Source organism: Martes martes, assembly GCF_963455335.1.
Source record: "Martes martes genome assembly, chromosome: 9".
NCBI lineage: Eukaryota > Metazoa > Chordata > Mammalia > Carnivora > Mustelidae > Martes > Martes martes.
In genome coordinates, this window is record NC_137896.1 from 116,907,559 (window position 1) to 116,927,193 (window position 19,635).

The following is a 19,635-nucleotide window of genomic DNA, read 5'->3' on the forward strand; positions in this document are numbered from 1 at the left end:
GTCCAGGCAGGGCTATGGGAGGCCAGCACGGACTAGGGAATCACGCTGGCATACCACATTGCTCTCAACCAACCCCCTCCATATCCTCTCTTTCTGCTTATCCCTCTCTTCTCATTCTTTCCATCTCTCTCCTTGCTTTCCTTCTCCTTTACCTGACCATATAAAATAGACCACTTAAAATCTATTAGCAAAGCTGGGTCGATCTTTAAAAAATTTACCAAGCAGGTGAGGACATTTTTTTCTTTATCTCATAAATAAAGCTCAGGAAACAATTTTTAAAATTCTGTGTGATCCTTGACTTAATTTATCAATCGATTTAATTCATTAATGAGAACTTCTGAAAGTTTCCTCATCCTAATGGAAACGGGAGGCATTCATTTGATTAAAAAAAAAAAAAAAAAGGACACAGAACCTCTAGATTTTAGAATATCCTCAACTCAGAGAATGTTCCCCTCTCCCAAAATGAAACATCCTGCCTGGCCACCAGGAGTTCATTCTGAGACTCCCCCCCGGCCCAAACCCTGACTCCCACCTTTGTCTCCTTGAAATACTCACAGTTTCCACATTGCTGATGGCGGCCACAAATTTAATATCAGAAGGTCTCACCGAGTGGACTGCAAAGACAAGAGCCCATTGAAGAAGGTCAGATCTACCTTCCCAAAGACATGAGCCAAAGATGCCAATTGGGAGGGACAGACCCACATCCCCCAGCCTGAGCTGGAAGGCAGAAGACCAGGAGGTCACTGTGACCCATAGGAACCCCGGTGGAAAGAGGCTCACTGTTTTCTGCAAGCCGCAGGTGTCCCAGGGCAGGTTGCTCATGGCCCTCTTTTTCCCTCCTGCCTGGACTTCCTTCTGCCCCTTGCTTCCCTCTTTCCCTTGGCTCTGCATTTCTGAGCCCCGATTAATAAGTAAAGAGTAACAAGTTCAAATGAAAACTACCTGGGTTAGCTTAAAGAGAGCCAGAGTACATCACTCAAAGTCTGGGAACACCCATAAGCATCAGATGCAAACTGTATGTAAACTGTACACCAGGAAGCCTCCGTGACCGCCCTCCCCCGCCCCCTCCTGGGCCACCAACTCTTTTTTAGGATTAAGTCTTTCTAGAAACCACAGACCTCCTGATCACGTTACAGGGCTTTAAAAAGTAAACCTCCTAAAGAAACCGTTTCCTAAGAGGTATATCGATTTCTTTTTCTAGCTACATTCCTTATATAATGCAAGAGTAAGAACAGCATGCTCACTGGAAACACAAACATAAGCAAAGCCATGAAACACGGGCTGTCACGCGGCCATTGGACAGGATAAAGCCAGAGGAGACAGCTGGGTCCAGAGCCACACTCATATCATCCAGGGGTCAGGCAAATCTAGCCCATCATAGGAGAAAAATGTCCACGGCAGCCACTGCAGCTTACATCCGGGAGGGCAGCTGAAGGACGAAGCTCCAACCCACAGCTCCCAAGGCACCGTCTGCAGCCCTGGAGGTGAGCTCCCGGGGGCCCCGCCTCACCTGTGCCACCATGTTGGTGAGATCTCTGGTGGCCCTCTACAGAAACGGCTGAGGGGAGAGGGGGTGTGAAGGATGGGGGCTGGAGAAGAGGCCTGAATGGCCGAAAGATGCAAGAGGAGGAGGGCCGGAGCCTCTGCTGGCCACGCCAGGGAGAAGATGCCAGCCTTCCAAGCTTATGGCTCAGGGCCCCATACCTGACTTGGGTGGCACGCTGGATCCTGATGTCTCTGAGTTGCATGGGAATAAAAAACTCTTCCGGGTCTGCAGATGAAACCAAATGTCAGAAACATCAACTGCCTTGTACAGAAATATTTCAGGTCCCAAAAGCTCGGTGTACTTTCACTGCGTACTTTCCCCTCCAGGCTCAAAATCCAGAAGCCACCACGATTCTCCATAGTCAAGTCCATCTGACTCCACATCGCATTCACAGTAAAAGGGGATGTGTGTCTATCGACAATGATCTTAGCAAGTGGCAGGCGAGGATGTCTCAGAACGGTTGGGGTGAGGTGGGGGCAGGGAGAAAAGATTAAAAAAAAGGAATAAAAATCAATTTGGGGGCTGATGAAAAAGATCTGGAGACAGTGACGATGGTTGCCCAGCAATGGGATTGTCTTAATGCCACTGAATTGTACGCTCAGAAATGGTAAAAATGGTAAATTTTATGTTATGTGTATTTACCCACAATAAAAAACATAATTAAGTGACCCAGGTACATAGACTAAATAGTTAAACAAATTCATTCTTCGCTATCATATATTTTTAATGTTTTCTACTTTCCCTCTTTTAATTTGATGATATACACAAAAGCAGGTACAGGAGGTATTATGCTTATTTGCTGCTGAAAATGGTAAATTGGAAAATGGGAACCCTCGAGTGCCCACCAGGCTGGTGTGTCCTAAGCCCAGAGGAGCTGCTGAGAGCCAAGGAGGGACTGGGTGACATGCATGCCCAGAGCGGCCTCTGCTTCTGTGAATCCCAAGGAAGGCTTTGGGAAGGGAGATCATGTTTTCTCCCCAGAATCAAGAGAAGAAAGGGGAAATATTCCAACAGGGAAAAATGCGCAGTAAATAAGGTGCTTGACCACATCTCGCTGTCACAAGACACAAGCTAATTTCTCTTGAATTACTAATTTCCGTAAGAGATAAAGAATTTTTTCTCAACCCTTATCTTGTGGATGTTCTGGGAAGTCGTCGCCCAGATGCCTTCAGATAATTTACAGCATCTGCTTCAAAGTTCATAGAGATAACAAGCCCACTTATAACTCTTTCTGGACATTTCTGGGAACCACCAGCTTAGTCTGCAGTTGAGCCCCAAATTCCAGGAGATACGGTTGTGCCCCCTCTGCTGTGCCAGGCCACCCAACCGTCCCTGGGGGAAGCTGCTCCTCCAGCCCATTGCCTCCAGGCTTCAGGGAGGGACCTGCCAGTTTGTATCAAGAATGGGATTTACCCACTAGAAAGGAAAACCACTCCCCCCAACTTCTTCCATCAGGACAAAGCCCTCACCTCTGGCAATCCTTGCTCTTCCAATGTGTCCTCTCCAGGAGAGGTATGGGCCCTGGTGGGTCCTAGAAGAAAGCAAATATAGCTCAGACTATTTAGCTAGAATTAATACCCACCCAGATTTGTAGCTTTCCTGCCCTTCTGCTTAGCCCTACCTATGTGCCCAGCTCAGTAAAGTCCCTTGTGTTCAGAAAGTCCAACATTCATCCATTTCAATGCATTCCTCCAACTATAACCTCCTTTGTCTGGGACACATGCTTCTACTAATGCAGCCTATGAAGGGAGAACCCCCAGGATGAAAAGCAAAAGTGCTATCTGGGAGGGGTCAGCAATAACCCTGTATCACGTTATTATCTAGCATGTTATCACAGATACCTTTACTGGTTCCTTAGCAAAGGGCAGAACTCTTGAGGAAGATAATGTTGCACAAACACCTGCTGTTGTTTGGGAATCCGGGACAAAGCAGGGAAGGCAAACGACCTTCTGGATTGTCTGAAGGGTTTTGTGAATTGAAGAGCTAATTGTGGGGTTCGCAGGGGCTGTGACTGTACACCATGGCTGGCTAGGGGCTACCTGGAGTGGTCTTGTTGAGGGTGAGGTGAAGGGGTGAAAAGGCAGATAGAGAAACAGCACAGATGCTATCCTCATCCCAGCTTACTTTGGGAATATTTTAAAAATATTTTTAGGGACGCCTGGGTGGCTCAGTTGGTTAAGCCGCTGCCTTCGGCTCAGGTCATGATCCCAGGGTCCTGGGATCGAGTCCCGCATCGGGCTCCTTGCTCAGCAGGGAGCCTGCTTCTCTCGCTGCCTCTGCCTGCCTCTCTGCCTGCTTGTGTGTACTCTCTCTCTCTGTCTGGCAAATAAATAAAATTTTAAAAAAATATATATTTTTAAAATATTTACATTTTCTTTACCTTTTAAAGATACAATTTATGTATGATTAAAGACTCATCTTAAGCATCTAAGCCAATAAGTTTTCCCATCAAACATCTTAAATACACACAAAAAAACAGTGTAGTACAATTAACAGCACTCTAAGTAAAGGAAAACCAATTCACCCACAGGGCTACTACCCCAATAACCAAAAGGGATTTGTTCACACTCTCAGGTCTGTCATCAGGCTCCAGAACGGGCACACTGTCCATTTAGTTGTAATCAATGTGGATGCAATCTTGTATCCAGCAAGCTCCCCTTAATATTATATCCTGAGCATTTTTCACGTTGCTAGGTCATCTTGATTGTTTAACCACTTCGTGATACATTTATGATACTGATATGTAATCAGACATCCCGGTCCCTGGTGACCTCGGACTTCTCCCTGTCCAGTTCTCTGCCAGGGCGCACACTCTTGGTCAGGGTATACCTCGTGAGAACTCCCAAACGGCATTAGTGCCCAAAGGGGGGATAGGGGGCTGACCTGGGGGGAGAGGGCTTGATTTCTTTTCTACCTCAACCTTCTTCTGCAGCTTTCCTTTTTTTTTTTCTTTTTTTTATTAACATACAATATATTATTAGCCCCAGGAGTACAGGTCTGTGAATGGCCAGGTTTACACACTTCACAGCACTCACCATAGCACATACCCTCCCCAATGTCCATAAGCCAACCACCCTCTCCCGACCCCCTCCCCCTGCCTTCCCCCGGCCTGGACAACCCTCAGTTTGTTTTGTGAGATTAAGAGTCTCTTATGCTTTGTCTCCCTCCCGATCCCATCTTGTTTCATTTATTCTTTTCCTACCCCCCACACCCCCCACGTTGCATCTCCACTTCCTCATATCAGGGAGATCATATGATAGTTGTCTTTCTCCGACTGACTTATTTCGCTAAGCATGATACCCTCTAGTTCCAACCACATCGTCGCAAATGGCAAGATTTCATTTCTTTTGATGTGCAGCTTTCCTTTTTGACCCTCAAAAGAATTTATCTGGAGTTTCACAAGCAGTAAGAGTATATTTTATTGCCTGCCCGCTGTGAGATCAGGCGCTGATTTCCATGTTGGAGCTCCTAGCGGGAAGGATGGCTATAACTTGCCCCCAGATCTCAGCGGCAAATTTTTAATTCCCAGAAGAAAGCTTTCTGGGCAGAAAGAGCCACGTGATGGGAAGGCACAGAACTGCGGATAAGCTCGGAGTGCTAGCAAAGCCTGGAGCAGGTTTGTAACAGGAGGGAAGGGAAGTGGAGGCAGGGAGAGGAGGTTAGAGGAGGGCAGCTGGGCTGTGGAGCTGCAAATACCAGGCTTCTCTATGAGCAACAGGGAGTCAGGCTGCTCCCTAAAAAGATGAGTGTTAACACGTATTTTAAGATGATCATTGCTCTGGGAGTAGTGAAGTTAATGAATTCTCAGGGCAGAGAGGTAAGATTATGGTTGTAATATATTTTTTGAAGCTAGGCTAAACATGTATATGACAGCTAACACTAATATATAGCCTCTATGTGCCAGGCCTTCTAAATCCTTACATGAAATAATTCATTTCATCCCTACCACGGCTCTAGGAGATAAACGCCATTATCTCCACTTTGTAGACAAAACAGGCTCAGAAAGATTAAGTGACACTTTAAAGGTGACACAGTTAATAATGGCAATAGCAGGATTTGAAAATGGGCAGCCTGGCTCTGTAGGCTGTGGTCACGGCCAGCAAGCTAAGTCTAAGTCACAACCTAAAATCCAGATCAGGGATCGGCCACATGGTCTGTATTTTAGGTTTACAGACCATACTGTCTGTCGCTGCTCAGCTCTGGAGGAGTGCAAAAGCAGCCACAGACAAGATATAAACAAATTAACTTTATGGAGACTGAAATTTGAATTTCATATAATTTTCGTATATCATGAAATACCCTTCTATTTTTCCCAATCATTTACATTTTTAAAAACCTTTGCAGGTATCAATGAATTAATTTTTTTAAAGATTTTATTCATTTATTTGTCAGAGAGAGAAAATGTGAAGTCAAGCCGGGGAAATGGCAGGCAGAGGGAAAGGCAGGTTCCCCGCTGAGCAGGGAGCCCGATGTGGGTGGGACTCGATCCCAGGAGTCTGGGATCATGACATGAGCTGAAGGCGGATGCTTAACTGACTGAGCCACTCAGGTGTCCCTCAATGGACTCATTTTAAAGTTTATATGAAAAGGCAAAAAAGACCCAGAATAGCCAACAGAATATCAAAGGAGAAAAAAGTCAGAGAACTGACACAATCCAACCTCAACATCTACTATAAAGCTACAATGTGATATTGGCAGAAGAGCAGACAAATAAATCCATGGGCCAGAATAGAGAGTCCAGAAATAGACCCACGTAAATAAAGCGAACTGATCTTTGACAAAGAAGCAAAGGCAGTACAATGGAGAAAAGATAGTCTTTTCAATAAACGGTGTCGGAATAACTGGACATCCACATTAAACCAAAAAAAAAGAATCTAAAAATGTAAAATCCATGTTTAGCTCACAGGTCATACAAAAACAGGCATAAGGCTGGATTCAGCCCATTGGCTGTTATTTGCCAACCAATGCCTGATCTGTTCTGCTTACTGTAAAGAGATCACCAAGGTTAAACAGGAAAATGGCATCTCTGGTGATCGGCAAAAGCCTGTAGCCCCAAGAACTCCAGGTGGGAGCCTGGGACTTACCTGCAGATTGCCAGGTAAAGGAGAGCTGGTGCCGGAGCCAAGTATCCTCCAGTCTTTGAGAAACATCCTATTCTGCGCATCTTCCAGTCCTCCAGGCACCAAGCCTGAGACACACAAAAATCTCTCCCTAAAGAAAACCTTCAGTTCCCTGCCATAAAAAGTAGTTTCCTTTAAAAAAGACTTTTTTATAAAAATAAATAAATAAATGAGATTTTTATGACTGTGAATACACTCAGCACTCTATAATTCCTAAAAAAACCAAAAAACAAAAAACAAACCTTTAAATCAAATAATAGAAGCAGAAAAATCTAGCCCAGTGCCTGCACAAATACACACGGAAAAATGTTCATTTTGATAAAAAGTGCTTTTTGTTATCAAACCAGTCCAGAGAGAAATATGTCATTCTTAGCATCATTTTATAGTAGCAAAAGTTAAATTTCTTCTTTCAAGAAGTAGGACTGGATTGCGAGCTTCCATCTGCTAATTCTAGATCTAATAGGGTTTAAAGATTTTTATTTATTTATTTGACAGACAGAGATCACAAGTAGGCAGAGAGACAGGCAGAGAGATGAGGAAGCAGGCTCCCCGCTGAGCAGAGAGCCCAATGCGGGGCTCAATCCCAGGACTCTGGGATCATGACCTGAGCCAAAGGCAGAGGCTTTAACCCACTGAGCCACCCAGGCGCCCCTAGATCTAATAGGGTTTAAAGGGCTCAGAGGAGCCTGTTTTTGCAGATAATAGATGAACCCCTACATCTTTTCCTGCAACCACTGTAGAATCTTCTGGGCATTAATTTTGAATCTTTGTGTTCCTTCCCCAACCTACACAGACCCATAAACAGAGCCTTACAAACCCCAGGTGTCCAAGCATGACTTGTGTCTGAGTTACTGACTGATCACTCAAGTGTGCAGACCCAGGGCTGGCTACTAGGATGCCAGGTTAAAGAGATAAAAATAAGAAATATACAAAAGTTGGGTATTCATCCTTTCTGATGGAGGCATAATACTCCATAGTATATATGGACCATATCTTCTTTATCCAATATCCAACTTTTGTATCAACATGGATGGGACTGGAGGAGATTATGCTGAGTGAAATAAGTCAAGCAGAGAAAGTCAATTATCACATGGTTTCACGTACTTGTGGAGCATAAGGAATAACACGGAGGACATTGGGAGATGGAGAGGAGAAGTGAGTTGGGGAAAATCAGAGGGGGAGACAAACCATGAGAAACTGTGGACTCTGAGAAATAAACTGAGGGTTTGGGAGGGGAGGGGGGTGGGGGCTTGGGTGAGCCTGGTGGTGGGTATTAAGGAGGGCACTTATTGCATGGAACACTGGGTATGGTGCATAAATAATGAATTTTGGAACCCACAAAAAAAATTAAATTGAATTAAATTTAAAAAAATAAAAATAAAAACATAAGAAATATAAACCTGATCAAAACATCAGTGGCTACACACCATGAAGGAGACCCATTCCAAAGTTTAAGTCTAGGCAAGTTTCTAAAAACACAACAACTTTAGAAAAATCAAACGAATCCAGACTTTTGACATTATATTAAATATGTCTAATTTGCAACCAAAAATTACTAGACATGCTGTGAAACTGAAAAGTGAGTCTTGTACAGGGGAAAAAAAAGTAGTCAATGAAAATCAGTTCTGAGTAGGCCCAGATGTTAGATTTTGCAGGCAAAGTTTTCAAAGCAACTATTATATCAATGTTCAAGGAATTAAAGAAAAAATAAAGACTAAAGATTCAACAAATAGAAATTATCAAAATAAAGGAAATCCAGAGTTGAAAAATACAAGGCTGAAAGATTTACTGGACTGGCTTAGCCCCAGACTTAAGAAGGTAGGAAAAAAGAATTTGTAAACTTCAAGACAGATCAATAGATCAATAGAAGGTACATTTCTGAAAAGTACAGAAAAACAGATTGAAGAAAAATAAACAGAGCCTCAGAGATCTGTGGCTACTGCCAAACACATAAACACATAGGTAATGAGTCCCAGAAGCAGCAGAGAAAGAGGCAGAAAGGGATCTGAAGAGATTATGGCTAAAAACTTCTCACATTTGAAGAAAAATTTTGAGCCACAGATCAAAGAAGCTGAAAACAACAACAACAACAACAACAACAAAACCCTCTGGGTAGGAAAAACACAATGAGAATTCTATCTAGATCCTTTAACTGTAAAAACTGCTGTGTCTAGGTGTAGTTCCAAAGCCAAGGAAAAAATTTCAAGAATAGCAGAAGAAAATCACATATGGGAAACCAACGTCATATGGCTCACAGTCAACTTATAAGAAACAATGGAGGCCAGAAGATGGTGGAATGACACATTCCAAATGTTACAAGGAAAATGATCCCACACAGAAGCATAGCGATGTACGAAGGAATGAAGTACAGAGAGAGTGAATATGTAGGTAAATCCAAAATAATATCGACCGTATGAAATGGAAGCCAGCAAACTATGGCCCATGGGTCAAATCGGCCCACAGCGTGTTCTTGTATGGCTCTCTAGAGAAGAACAGCTTCTACATTTTTAAAAGTTAAAAAAACAAAGAAGAGTATGTGGTAGAGACCACGCATGAGCCACAAGCCCTAAACGATTTACCACTTGGCCATTTATAGAAAAAATTTGCTACCCCCCAATAAAAATAACGTCGTGTGGAGTTTAAAACATATGTAACATCTTGCTGTGTGGGCAGATTTGGACAGAGTAAACGGAGTCACACTGACAAGGTTTTCCTTCATCTGGGAAATGATGAAAGTACCCAATTAAATAGATTTGAATAAGTCAAGGATGCATGTTGAGATCGTAAGTGCCACAATAACAATAAAAACATGTATAATCAGCAAGCTCATGGGGGGGGGTGCAGACCATCAAATTACATAATCCAAAGAAGGTAAGAAAGGAGAAAAGATCATAAAAGGACACAGGACACATCGGAACCTAAATAGTTAGATAACCTATTTATTTTTACTATATGTATATATTTTTTATTTATTTTTTAAAGATTTTATTTATTTGACAGAGAGAGACACAGCAAGAGAAGGAACACAAGCAGGGGGAGTGGGAGAGGGAGAAGCAGGCTTCCCGCTGAGGAAGGAGCCTGATGCGGGGCTTGATCCCAGGACCCTGGGATCATGACCTGAGCTGAAGGCAGATGCTTAACCACTGAGCCATCCAGGTGCCCCTAGATATCCTATTTAAACACACTTGGGAAGACCAGAGAGGAAAAGCTGAACGGGGGTGTAGGAGACCTTCCTTCAGCTTCGAAAGGGGGGCTGGCCTTGTTCCACGTGACCTCCCAGGCCGGAGTGGACCCATGGAGATAGGTCATCTTTGGTAGAAAAGCCTGAGCTTCTGGAACAAGAATGGGCCCCTTGGGACACTGGTCCAAGCAGAGGTGAGGGATCAGGGCAGGCAGGGGGCACACACACCGGGCAGACATTAGGAGCTTGGTCACTCCGTGTCTGGTCAGTCTCTCTGTGCCTCTGTTTCCTCACCTAAAGATGAGGTTTGATACTACCTGCCTCGTGGGACTGCTGGAAGGATTAAATGCATGCAAACATAAAACACGGTATCTGAGGCTGGTAAACGTCCAGTAAGTGGTAGTTGTCAGTATTATCATTTCTATATCAGAGAGATGGTTAGCACAAACCATTTTTCCAGAACTTTGCAACCTCAACATTCTCGCATTTCCTCATAGAACTACAGAGGTCATGTTTTAACTTGCTGATCAGAATCAATCGTCTATGGTAACTGCAGGGGGTAACTGTCTAGAAATTAAACACTAGGTGTTCAGATCACAAGACCCAGGGGGAACCTCAGAACCCCTGGGGTGCTATACCCACAGACCCTGGAGTGACTTGGCCCTCACTCCAGTCCTCTGCTTCCCACCAGCTAAATGGGGAGAACAATTCTTGCCTATTCCCACAGCACCCGGAGGTATTGTGGAAGAAATGATCAAAGCTCTTGTGGCATGACTGAAGCCCATGGTTTTTTCCTCATTTGGAAGGTTGTCTTAGTCTCATGCTTATGGTTCTACAAAGGGCTTTGAGCTCCCTGAAAAACTCCCATCTCAATAAAGTCAGGAAGGGAAAAAACCATGTACTTTTCCACCCTGATGGGAATGAAGGAGAAAGACATCTGTGCACACTGGGAGAAACAGGTTTGGCTGAAATTAGTCATCCAAGTAGGAAGAGCCGCGACCACTAGAGTTCTGGAAGCAACAAGGAGCCATTGGAACGTCAGGCCTGGCTAGGAAAGGTCGAAATTGAGTCTCCTGAGGGAAGCACCTTTTGAAACAGATGTTCTCCACCCAGCACCTGCTGCCTAGTCCCCCATGCCCACCTCAAGACAGACGCTCAGGTTTGATGGGCCTGGGGTGGAGCCTGGGTATCCTGGGCATCAGCAGTTTTTAAAGGTCATTTGAGTATGTGCCTTCGAGATTGAGAGCCCCAACTCTTCAGGGAAACCCAAAGTGTGTTAGCCCAACAGCTGGCCAGGGGTAAGCAGGGTGATGTCAAAAACAAAAGTGAAAACAGCTTATGCTCTCCTTATTAATACTGTTCCTTTATGTTTTTCCACTCACATTGTGTCTGGAGCACCATTTCCACCTCCATCCCTGCCTAGAGGAAAGTCAGTCATTTTGTGACCTCAACAAAGAATTAATCTCTCTGGGGGCGCCTGGGTGGCTCAGTGGGTTAAAGCCTCTGCCTTCGGCTCAGGTCATGATCTCACGGTCCTGGAATCGAGCCCTGCGCTGGGCTCTCTGCTCAGCGGGGAGCCTGCTTCCCCCTCTCTCTCCTGCCTCTCTGCCTACTTGTTGTGATCTCTGTCTGCCAAATAAATAAATAAAATCTTAAAAAAAAAAAAAAAGAATCTCTCTGAAACTCAACTTCCTCACCTATAAAATGGGGATATAGCTAGTTTCCTGGCCTTCTTCTTGAGCTTGTCTTAAGGATCAAAGAACAGAAACCGCCGTGTGAATGGGAGAGGGCTGTACCCAAGCTGGGGGCGACGTGTCTCCCTGGATGAAAGGAAGGTGCTTGCCCTGGGCAACTGGGGAGGACTTTCAAGGCCAATACTTATGGAATTAAGGCCATTCTTTAGTGTACATGACATTCTCGAGCCCTTTGAAAAGTGTAATGTCCTCACAGCACCCCTAAAGGGTAAGTAGTGGCAGGATTTATAACCCTGTTAACATGTTTACAGGCTCAGAGAAGCTACGTGACTTCTACCAGCTCGCAGAGACCACACTGGCAAAGCGGGGCACACAGGCCTCAGGCCAGCACTGCCCTCCCACGCACGGAGCAGTGAGTTGTCCCGGTGACCCACGTGAGCCAGTATTCGCCACCCCCATACTGTGTGGACTGTAAGCAGCTCTTCTGGGTCACGTCTGTCACCGCACGCAGCACCTCATTCCCACTCACACCATAGGGCCCATGGAATGGTGTGGTCTCCTGTCCGCCAGCGCCCCACATGACCACCTGGGGGTCCTGGGTTCAAAACCACAAGCCATGCTTGGCTTGCTCTGAGGGTCACAGGATGTCAGCGTCCTTCCCTCGGTGTGGAGCTTTGGTGGTCCCATGCCATAATCTGTGGAAGGTGATGTGGAAGACCAGAGAAGCTTTCTAGGGTAGCTAGACTGACCTCCGAATATTTGTCTTAGAAGGGCCAAGGTGGCCAGATCTCTGATACCATCACGTTTAATGTCTCAGGAAACTAAGACCCAGAGAGGTTAGCAAACTTGGCCAAGATCACTCAGCAAGTTACTAAAAAGGCCATGGTGTGGCATGACTTTTCCCTAACCTGGCCTGATATACTTTCCTTGGGACCAAAGTCTTTTTGAAAGAAGGTTCTAAAAAAGGCTTATTGTGTGTGTTGTTCTGTAGCCTGAGTTCCCGGTATATGGAAATTGTATTCTTCTGTCCTGTCTTTAAGACCAGTTTTTTCAGCTGCCCTAACTCATCAGTCAATCTCAGTTTATCATGCGGGTGCCAAAGAATGGTATAGGATTAACGCTGTTATAACTTCTGTGTAGACACATCCTCTAGTCTGATGATTGTTACAAAACACATTAGAGATGATCTGGAAAGTCCCAAACCAGCATTCTCTAAATACTCCCTGTCCTGAGCTGATGACTCCAGGGAGACACCACCACCCAGGACAGAGTCCATCCCAGGCAGAGGCCAATGCACTCTCCTGTCTCCCATCTCCCAAGGCCCACCCAGTATCCAACAACATCACACACCCTGCGCCACAGGAGAGGGAAGAAGGTTCTAGGGAGCAGTTCTAAACAGGAGAGAGCGTATTCACAGCTGACTTGAGGTTTTGTGCCTGGCTTATTTTATGACCTCTCCGATGAGGAATGTTTGGCTGGTAGGCTGTTTTTCCTGGCTTCCTCGGGGTAACCGTTGAGGCAGGCCCAGAGCCAGAAGGGACAACCCAAAGAAGAGAGTCCCATAGTGAAGGTGAACAAATGGTCACTGGGGAGCCCGAGCCCGGACTCCTGCTCCCACACTAATCTCCTCCATGATCACTCCCAGCTCCAGCAACCCCAGCTAGAGCTTTAAAGGGGACCAGGGACCCTCAAAGCTAGATACTGGGGTAGCAGTCATTAGTGAGCTCCAACAGGAAGGGAATTTCTGGGAGCTGAGTGGGGGGCCCCATGGTCCCCACCCCACCCCACCCCCATTCAGGAAGGTTTTCTCCCAGAGACAACTCGGAGGTCCTGGTGCAAAGAAGACAGCGTGGCCTGTGGAACACTGTTCTCACTGAAGAGCAAGAACACAGAAGGAGATGGTTCACTAAGGCAAGAGAAAAGCACTTGGCCTTCGCAGAGCCAAGCAAACTCCCTCGTGGGCCTCTTTCTTGGAGCCAGGCACACAAATTCACCAAGGTGCCGCCTCTTACCATACATGGCCTTTTATGTCTGAAGCTGGTAGACTCATCTTGCCCAAAACACCACTTGCATTAGGCTACTCCCAGCTGAAGAAACTTTAATAGCTCCCCACTTCCCACCATAGCGAATCCAAATTCCAGGTTTGCTGTGTGACCTTGGGCAGGTCACTTAACCTGGCCCAAGTGTTCGGTTTTTGTTAAAAAATAAATAAATAAATAAAAGATTGGTTATAATCCTTTTAGAAATCTCTTTAAGCCAAAACAGGCTAGGAGAACCTTGATCATTCTCGGATTTCAAAGTCCTCCCCCAACACCTACCCTGCCCTGCCCTCAGGGGACCTGCTCTCTGCTCCTGGCACTAGGCATGCTGAGGCCGGACTCCCCCTGTGAGCAAGCTGCTCTCAGACTTGCCTGCCCCCCACCCCCGCCCCTGCCTGTGTTTATCTTGATCCCACGCAGCCCCCAGAACAGCACCGAGTTTCCCTCCCGCCCACGTGAAAACTTCCCCAGCCCACGTTCACCTCTCCATTTTCTGAAGCCTGTTGCTTTTAGTACAGCTACTTCACCTATTTCGGTGCTTAATTCTTCTCCAGTGATTTTATGCAAATCAGTTCTGTCTGTCTCCAGAGGGTTCCTTCCTTTGGTTTTTCATCTACCAGCCCGGCTTAGCTCAGCTCAGGTTCCTGGAAGGCTGCTCAGGCACCTCGCTGACAGTAGCAAGAATGCAACTTGATGAAAAGGATGATTGACAATAAAGTCCTAAAAATCTACAAGGTACAGGTGACATCCTGGGAAAGTAGGACTCCTGAGATGCCCCCTGCCCCCAGAAAACGCCCAAGCTGGGCATGCTGCTCAGAGCAGGAATTTAGAGGAAGGTGAGTGGGTTTGGCGCGGGGGATAGGGATGGGGATTGAAGCATCTGCTGTAGGAGGGAGTCTGACACCTGAGTTCCGGGGATGGCTGGGCCACCACCTCAATAAGGGACTCTAGCGAGTCTCCATCCCTCTCTCCTCAATAACCAAAGAATTGGCTACCAGAAATTTCTCCAGCGCTGCTTTCTACTCTTATTTGGAGAGAGTATTTCTAGAAGGCTGGACTGACAACCTCCAGGAAGGACTCCAGGCCCCTGTAAGACAAATGTTGACTAGCTTTACCTGTTCTAATAAGGGAAGAGGTGTTCCTTTCCTCACATGATGGGTTCACCCAGCTCCCACCTTTGGCTTGACAGCAACAGGCCTGGCGTGGGTGCATACCAAGGCAGTGAGTTTTCATTCCCCAGCCTGACAGTCTCCCTGGGAACTGCTGACCCATTCCAGGAAAATGAAATTCTAGCAAAAATCATGCTTTATTAGCTACAGTGATTTCTTGCCAACTACAGTCTTGAGATAATGCTGTTTCAGTTTTATACACCCGAACTTTCAGAACAGGAACCTGTTTCCATGTGTGTTGTTGGTCTAGCCCTTTCAAAGCTTAAATAAAAGCCACATTATGATTCTTCCCTCCCTTGGGCTGGCCTGTAATGCAGGGTGGTAGGGAGAAGCCTTAGCTTAGGATTCGAGCTCAGGACTGAATTCCCGCTCCTGTACTTAGAGTTAGATGACCTTGGGGAAGTTAGTTAATTTCTGAGTCACAGTTGTCTCATCTGTAAAATGAGAACCATAGTCTATCCCTCTTATAGGAAAGCTGTTATATATGGACAGTGGTTAGAGTGGGGCTTGACTGGCTCTTCTAGGGAAACTCACATTGGGAGTTTAGTTTGAACGGATCCTCAAAAGTCAATGTCTCCAGTGCCCACCAGAATGACATTTACATAGTTTCTGGAGATAGGCGTCTTGTCTTCATCTGAGGCCCCAGAGAGTCTCACAAATAACTTTTGGAGGAGTCTGAGCAGCACACAATAAAAAAATAACTAAACACAGAAAGAAACAAGGTATTCAGGAGCAAGATTTAGCAGAAGGAAAAAAAAAGAGCAGAAACAGATCCAAAACTTTGGATAGTGAAATTATCAGACCAAAATTATAAAACTACTATTTAAAAAAAAAGAAAACTTGATATTTATGGGAATACAAAATTATTTTTTTAAAGTAACACTGTAAATTTGGTACAGAACTAAATGTAAATTAAATTTGAAAAATAAAATCAGTTTTCAAAATCTTCGATGATTGGGCTTAACGGCAAATTGGACACAACTGAGTGAATGAATTAATTAGGGCATGTGTCAGAACAAATTCTTTAGAATGCAGCACAGAAAGAAAAAAAGATGGTACAGTTGGACAAGGGGCTAAGAGACATGGCATATACAGAAAACCAAACATTTAATTGACATTACAGAAGACAGAAATAATGGTGTAGAAACAATATTTCAAGAGATACCAGCTGAGAATTTTTTAAATTTATAAAAGATATCAAGCCATAGACTCAAAATATATTATAAATGCCAGCCAAGATTAATTCACAGAAATTAATGACATAGGAAACATACAGTCTAGACTGTGGTCTATTTTTCCAAAGATGGCCGTGACATTTCCTCCCATCCTGCATGCCCCTTGGCAATTTGACTTTCACCATTCCTCCCAAGAGGTGAAGTCTATTTCCTTCCCCTTGTATCTAGGCTGACCCTGAAACCTGACTGACCAATAGAATCAGCAGCAATGACTCTAGGGCCTAGGCATGAAGAGGTCCTGTGGCTTCTCTTTTTGCTCATCTGAGGCCCTGAGTCATCAGGTATAGAAGCCCAGCTGTCCTTATAGGAGGGCCATGTGGGGGAGCACAAGAACATTCCAGTACCAAGTCCTCAGACATGTCATTTTAGACCCTCCATGTCAGTCCCACACAATACCATATGAAACAGGGATAAGACACCCCAGCTGAGGTCTTCCCAAATTGTAGATCCACTGAACTGTGAGCAAATAAAATGGTTGCCATTTGTCAATAAGATTTGTAATTTGCTCCATAGCACTGGACAGCTATGACATAGAAGATCAACAAAGCCAAAAATTAGTTCTTTGAAAAAACGAATAAAGCAGACAAGCCTATGACAAGACGAATCAAAGAAAAAGGAAGAAGTCACAAACAGCCAGTATTGGAAACAAAAAGGGGGCATGATGACAGAAGCTACAGGTATCAAAGAGGTAACAACAGAAATCCTCCATCCATTCATGCAAAAAACTTGAAAATGTACTTGAAATGGACACAGTCTTAGAAAATCAAAACTTTCCAAAACATATTTATAAGAAATAAAAGATATGAATTCTATAACCATTTAAAAATTGAGTCAGGAGTCAAAAATCGAGCAAAAAATAATATTTCAGGCCCAGATGGCCTTATTGGTGAGTTCTACTGCCAAGGAAAAAAAAATTCCTATGGAATAAATTTTTTAAGTAAACTCTACCCTCAACATGGGGATCAGGAGTCACATGATCTCCCAACTGAGGCACCCAGGTGCCCCTCATTCCATTCATATTAAAATCTATTCAAGACGGAAAAATAGGAACACTCCCAAAGTATTTTATGAGAATGTACAACACTGGTACCAAAATCAACAAAGGAAGAGGGAGAAAAGAAATGACGCTTCAATTTCACTCATGAACATGTAAGAAAAAAAAAAAAAACTACACAAATGTTAGCTCGTTAAATCCAACATTATAGTTGACCTGTGTGCAATGTGGGGGTTGGGAAAAGGACCCGCCACACAGACAGAAATCCATGTATAATTTTTGACACCCCCCCCAAATTTACTACTAATCGCCTACTATTGACCAGAAGTCCTACCAAAAATATAGTCAACTAACATATTTTATATGTATTCTATACTGTATTTTTGTAATAAAGTAAGCTTGAGAAAAGCAAATGTTAAGGGGCGCCTGCGTGGCTCAGTTGGTTAAGTGTCCACCTTTGGCTCAGGTCATGATCCGAGGATCCTGGGATCAAGTCCTGCATCGGGCTCCCTGCTCAGTGAGGAGGCTGTTTCTCCCTCGCCCTTTCCCCCTACCCCCTGCTTGTGCTTTCTCTCTCTCTCTGTCAAATAAAAATAAAATCTTAAAAAAAATAATTTAAAAAAGCAAATGTTAAAATAAGGAAGGGAAAATAAGTTTAAAGAACTGTGCGGTGTTTATCAATACCGTAAGTTGACATCATCTGTTTACAAGATGAATCATCTGGCAGTACCTTCATCAATATTGGCTTAGAGGATACGAAACACTGCAGATGGTGTAGGTCTTACAAATAACAGACATCAAGAATGAAAAGATAATGTATGGTCTATAAGTTTTGATAATTTTTAACTTTTTTAATAGATTTATATATATTTTAATGGTAGTAAGTGATAAAATAGACTAGTATCTACATATAATTCATGCATTCATGACATTCTGAACTTGTTCCTAATGTCTTTGATATTTCTAGGCTGTGCGGTATGTCTGTTTTTTCAAATTGTTGCAAATCTCCAAAAATTTTTCCAAAACTGTATCTAAAGAAATTTTAATAAGTGGACCCATATAGTTCAAATTCATGTTATTCTAGGGTCAATGGTACATAAAAACAAAATACACCATGACAAACTTGATTTTATTCCAGGAAAGCACGAATGGCTCAATATTAGCAAATCTAGTAACATAATTCAAAATAATAATAAATCTAAGGGAGGAAATATGATTATTTCCATAAATGTTGAAAAGACTTTCAACAAACTTTAACATTCTTCCCTTTCCTGACATAAATAAATACTCAAGGAAATTTATGGATACTTCGTTAATGTGAACACACACAAACACATATACATGTCTATGTCTTTATGTATGTATGTATGTTTCCCAAAGGCCACCATCCAACTGAATAGGGAAACATTTGCCTCCTACTAAGGTCAGGAACAAGGTGAGAATCCCCCCATCACCATTGCTACTTAACACTGTATTGAAATATAAGCCAGTGCAACCAGGAAAAAATAAATAAAGGCAGAAGAATTGGAAGAGAAGGAAAACTATCTCTACTGTTGATGATATGGGTGTATACTTGCTCCAGAGAATTAATGATAAAACTAATTCAACACTATAATAATTTAGCAAGATAGAAAGTATAAAATTAATATACAAAAAGTAAAAGCCTTTGTATATATCAACATATGAGCTGGCCCGGTTAGAATTATAGTGGAAGAGAAAAAAATAATAATGAAAAAATTAACTACTTCTGAATAAGCTTAGTTCCACTTTACAAATTTAAGGCAATTTCAATAAAAATAACAATGGATTTTTTTTTTCTAAAGTTAGGCAAACTGAATCTAGAGTTCACTTGGAAAAATAACATGCAAAAATAGCTATTAAAAACCCTGAAGAAAAGAACAATGAAGGTAAGTGAACTAGATTGCCAAAATTCCTCCTACTGAATGCATGTCACATTGCAATGTAACCTTGCTGCTGTTTCCAACAAGAGGAAAAGTCTGTTTCTCCCCAACTTAAATCTGGGATTGGCACATGAATCACTTTGGTCAATGCAACATTATCAAATAGTGCTTTATTTTATTTATATATTGTATTTAAGTAATTAATTTATTGAGGGAGAACACGAGCATGCATGCGTGCAAGCAAGCAGGAGTGGAATGGGGCAGAGACAGAAGGAGGGAGAGAGAATCTTAAGCAGGTTCCACACTCATCACAGAGCCATAGACCAGGCTCAGTCCCAGGATCTTGAGCTCATGACCTGAGCTGAAATCAAGACTGGGAATGTTAACTGAGTGAGCCACCCAAGCGCCTCATAATGGGACATTATCAAATACATTGCAAGCAGAGTCTTGAAAAGTGTTAGCTCACTGGGACTTACCCTTTTTCATTGTTTTTTTGTTTGTTTTTTAACCTGAAACCACGTGATCTTTAAAAATATGAAAAGAGGGACGCTTGGGTGCCTCAGTCAGTTAAGCATCTGCCTTCAGCTCAGGTCTGATCCCAGGGTCGTGGGATTGAGCCCTGCATTGGGGAAGGGGGTGTCCTTGCTCAGTGGGGAGTCTGCTTCTCCCTCTGCCCTCTCTCCCCCTGCTTGTGCTCTCTCTTTCTGACAAATAAATAAATAAAATCTTTTAAACAAATAAAAATACAAAAAGATA

The 19,635-nt window shown here is 43.6% G+C and overlaps 1 protein-coding gene across 1 annotated transcript in view; it reads right to left on the reverse strand.

Moving 5' to 3' along the window:
* The window catches only part of PLB1 (phospholipase B1), a 122,389-nt gene that overhangs the window by 97,037 nt on the left and 5,717 nt on the right, over positions 1–19,635 (reverse strand). The window contains exons 2-4 of the mRNA XM_080814535.1: positions 3,016–3,077; positions 1,705–1,771; positions 556–614 (exon numbers count right to left, since the gene is read on the reverse strand). Of these exons, the coding sequence (XP_080670661.1) occupies positions 556–614; positions 1,705–1,771; positions 3,016–3,077 (188 nt within the window). The remainder of the gene's footprint in view (positions 1–555; positions 615–1,704; positions 1,772–3,015; positions 3,078–19,635) is intronic.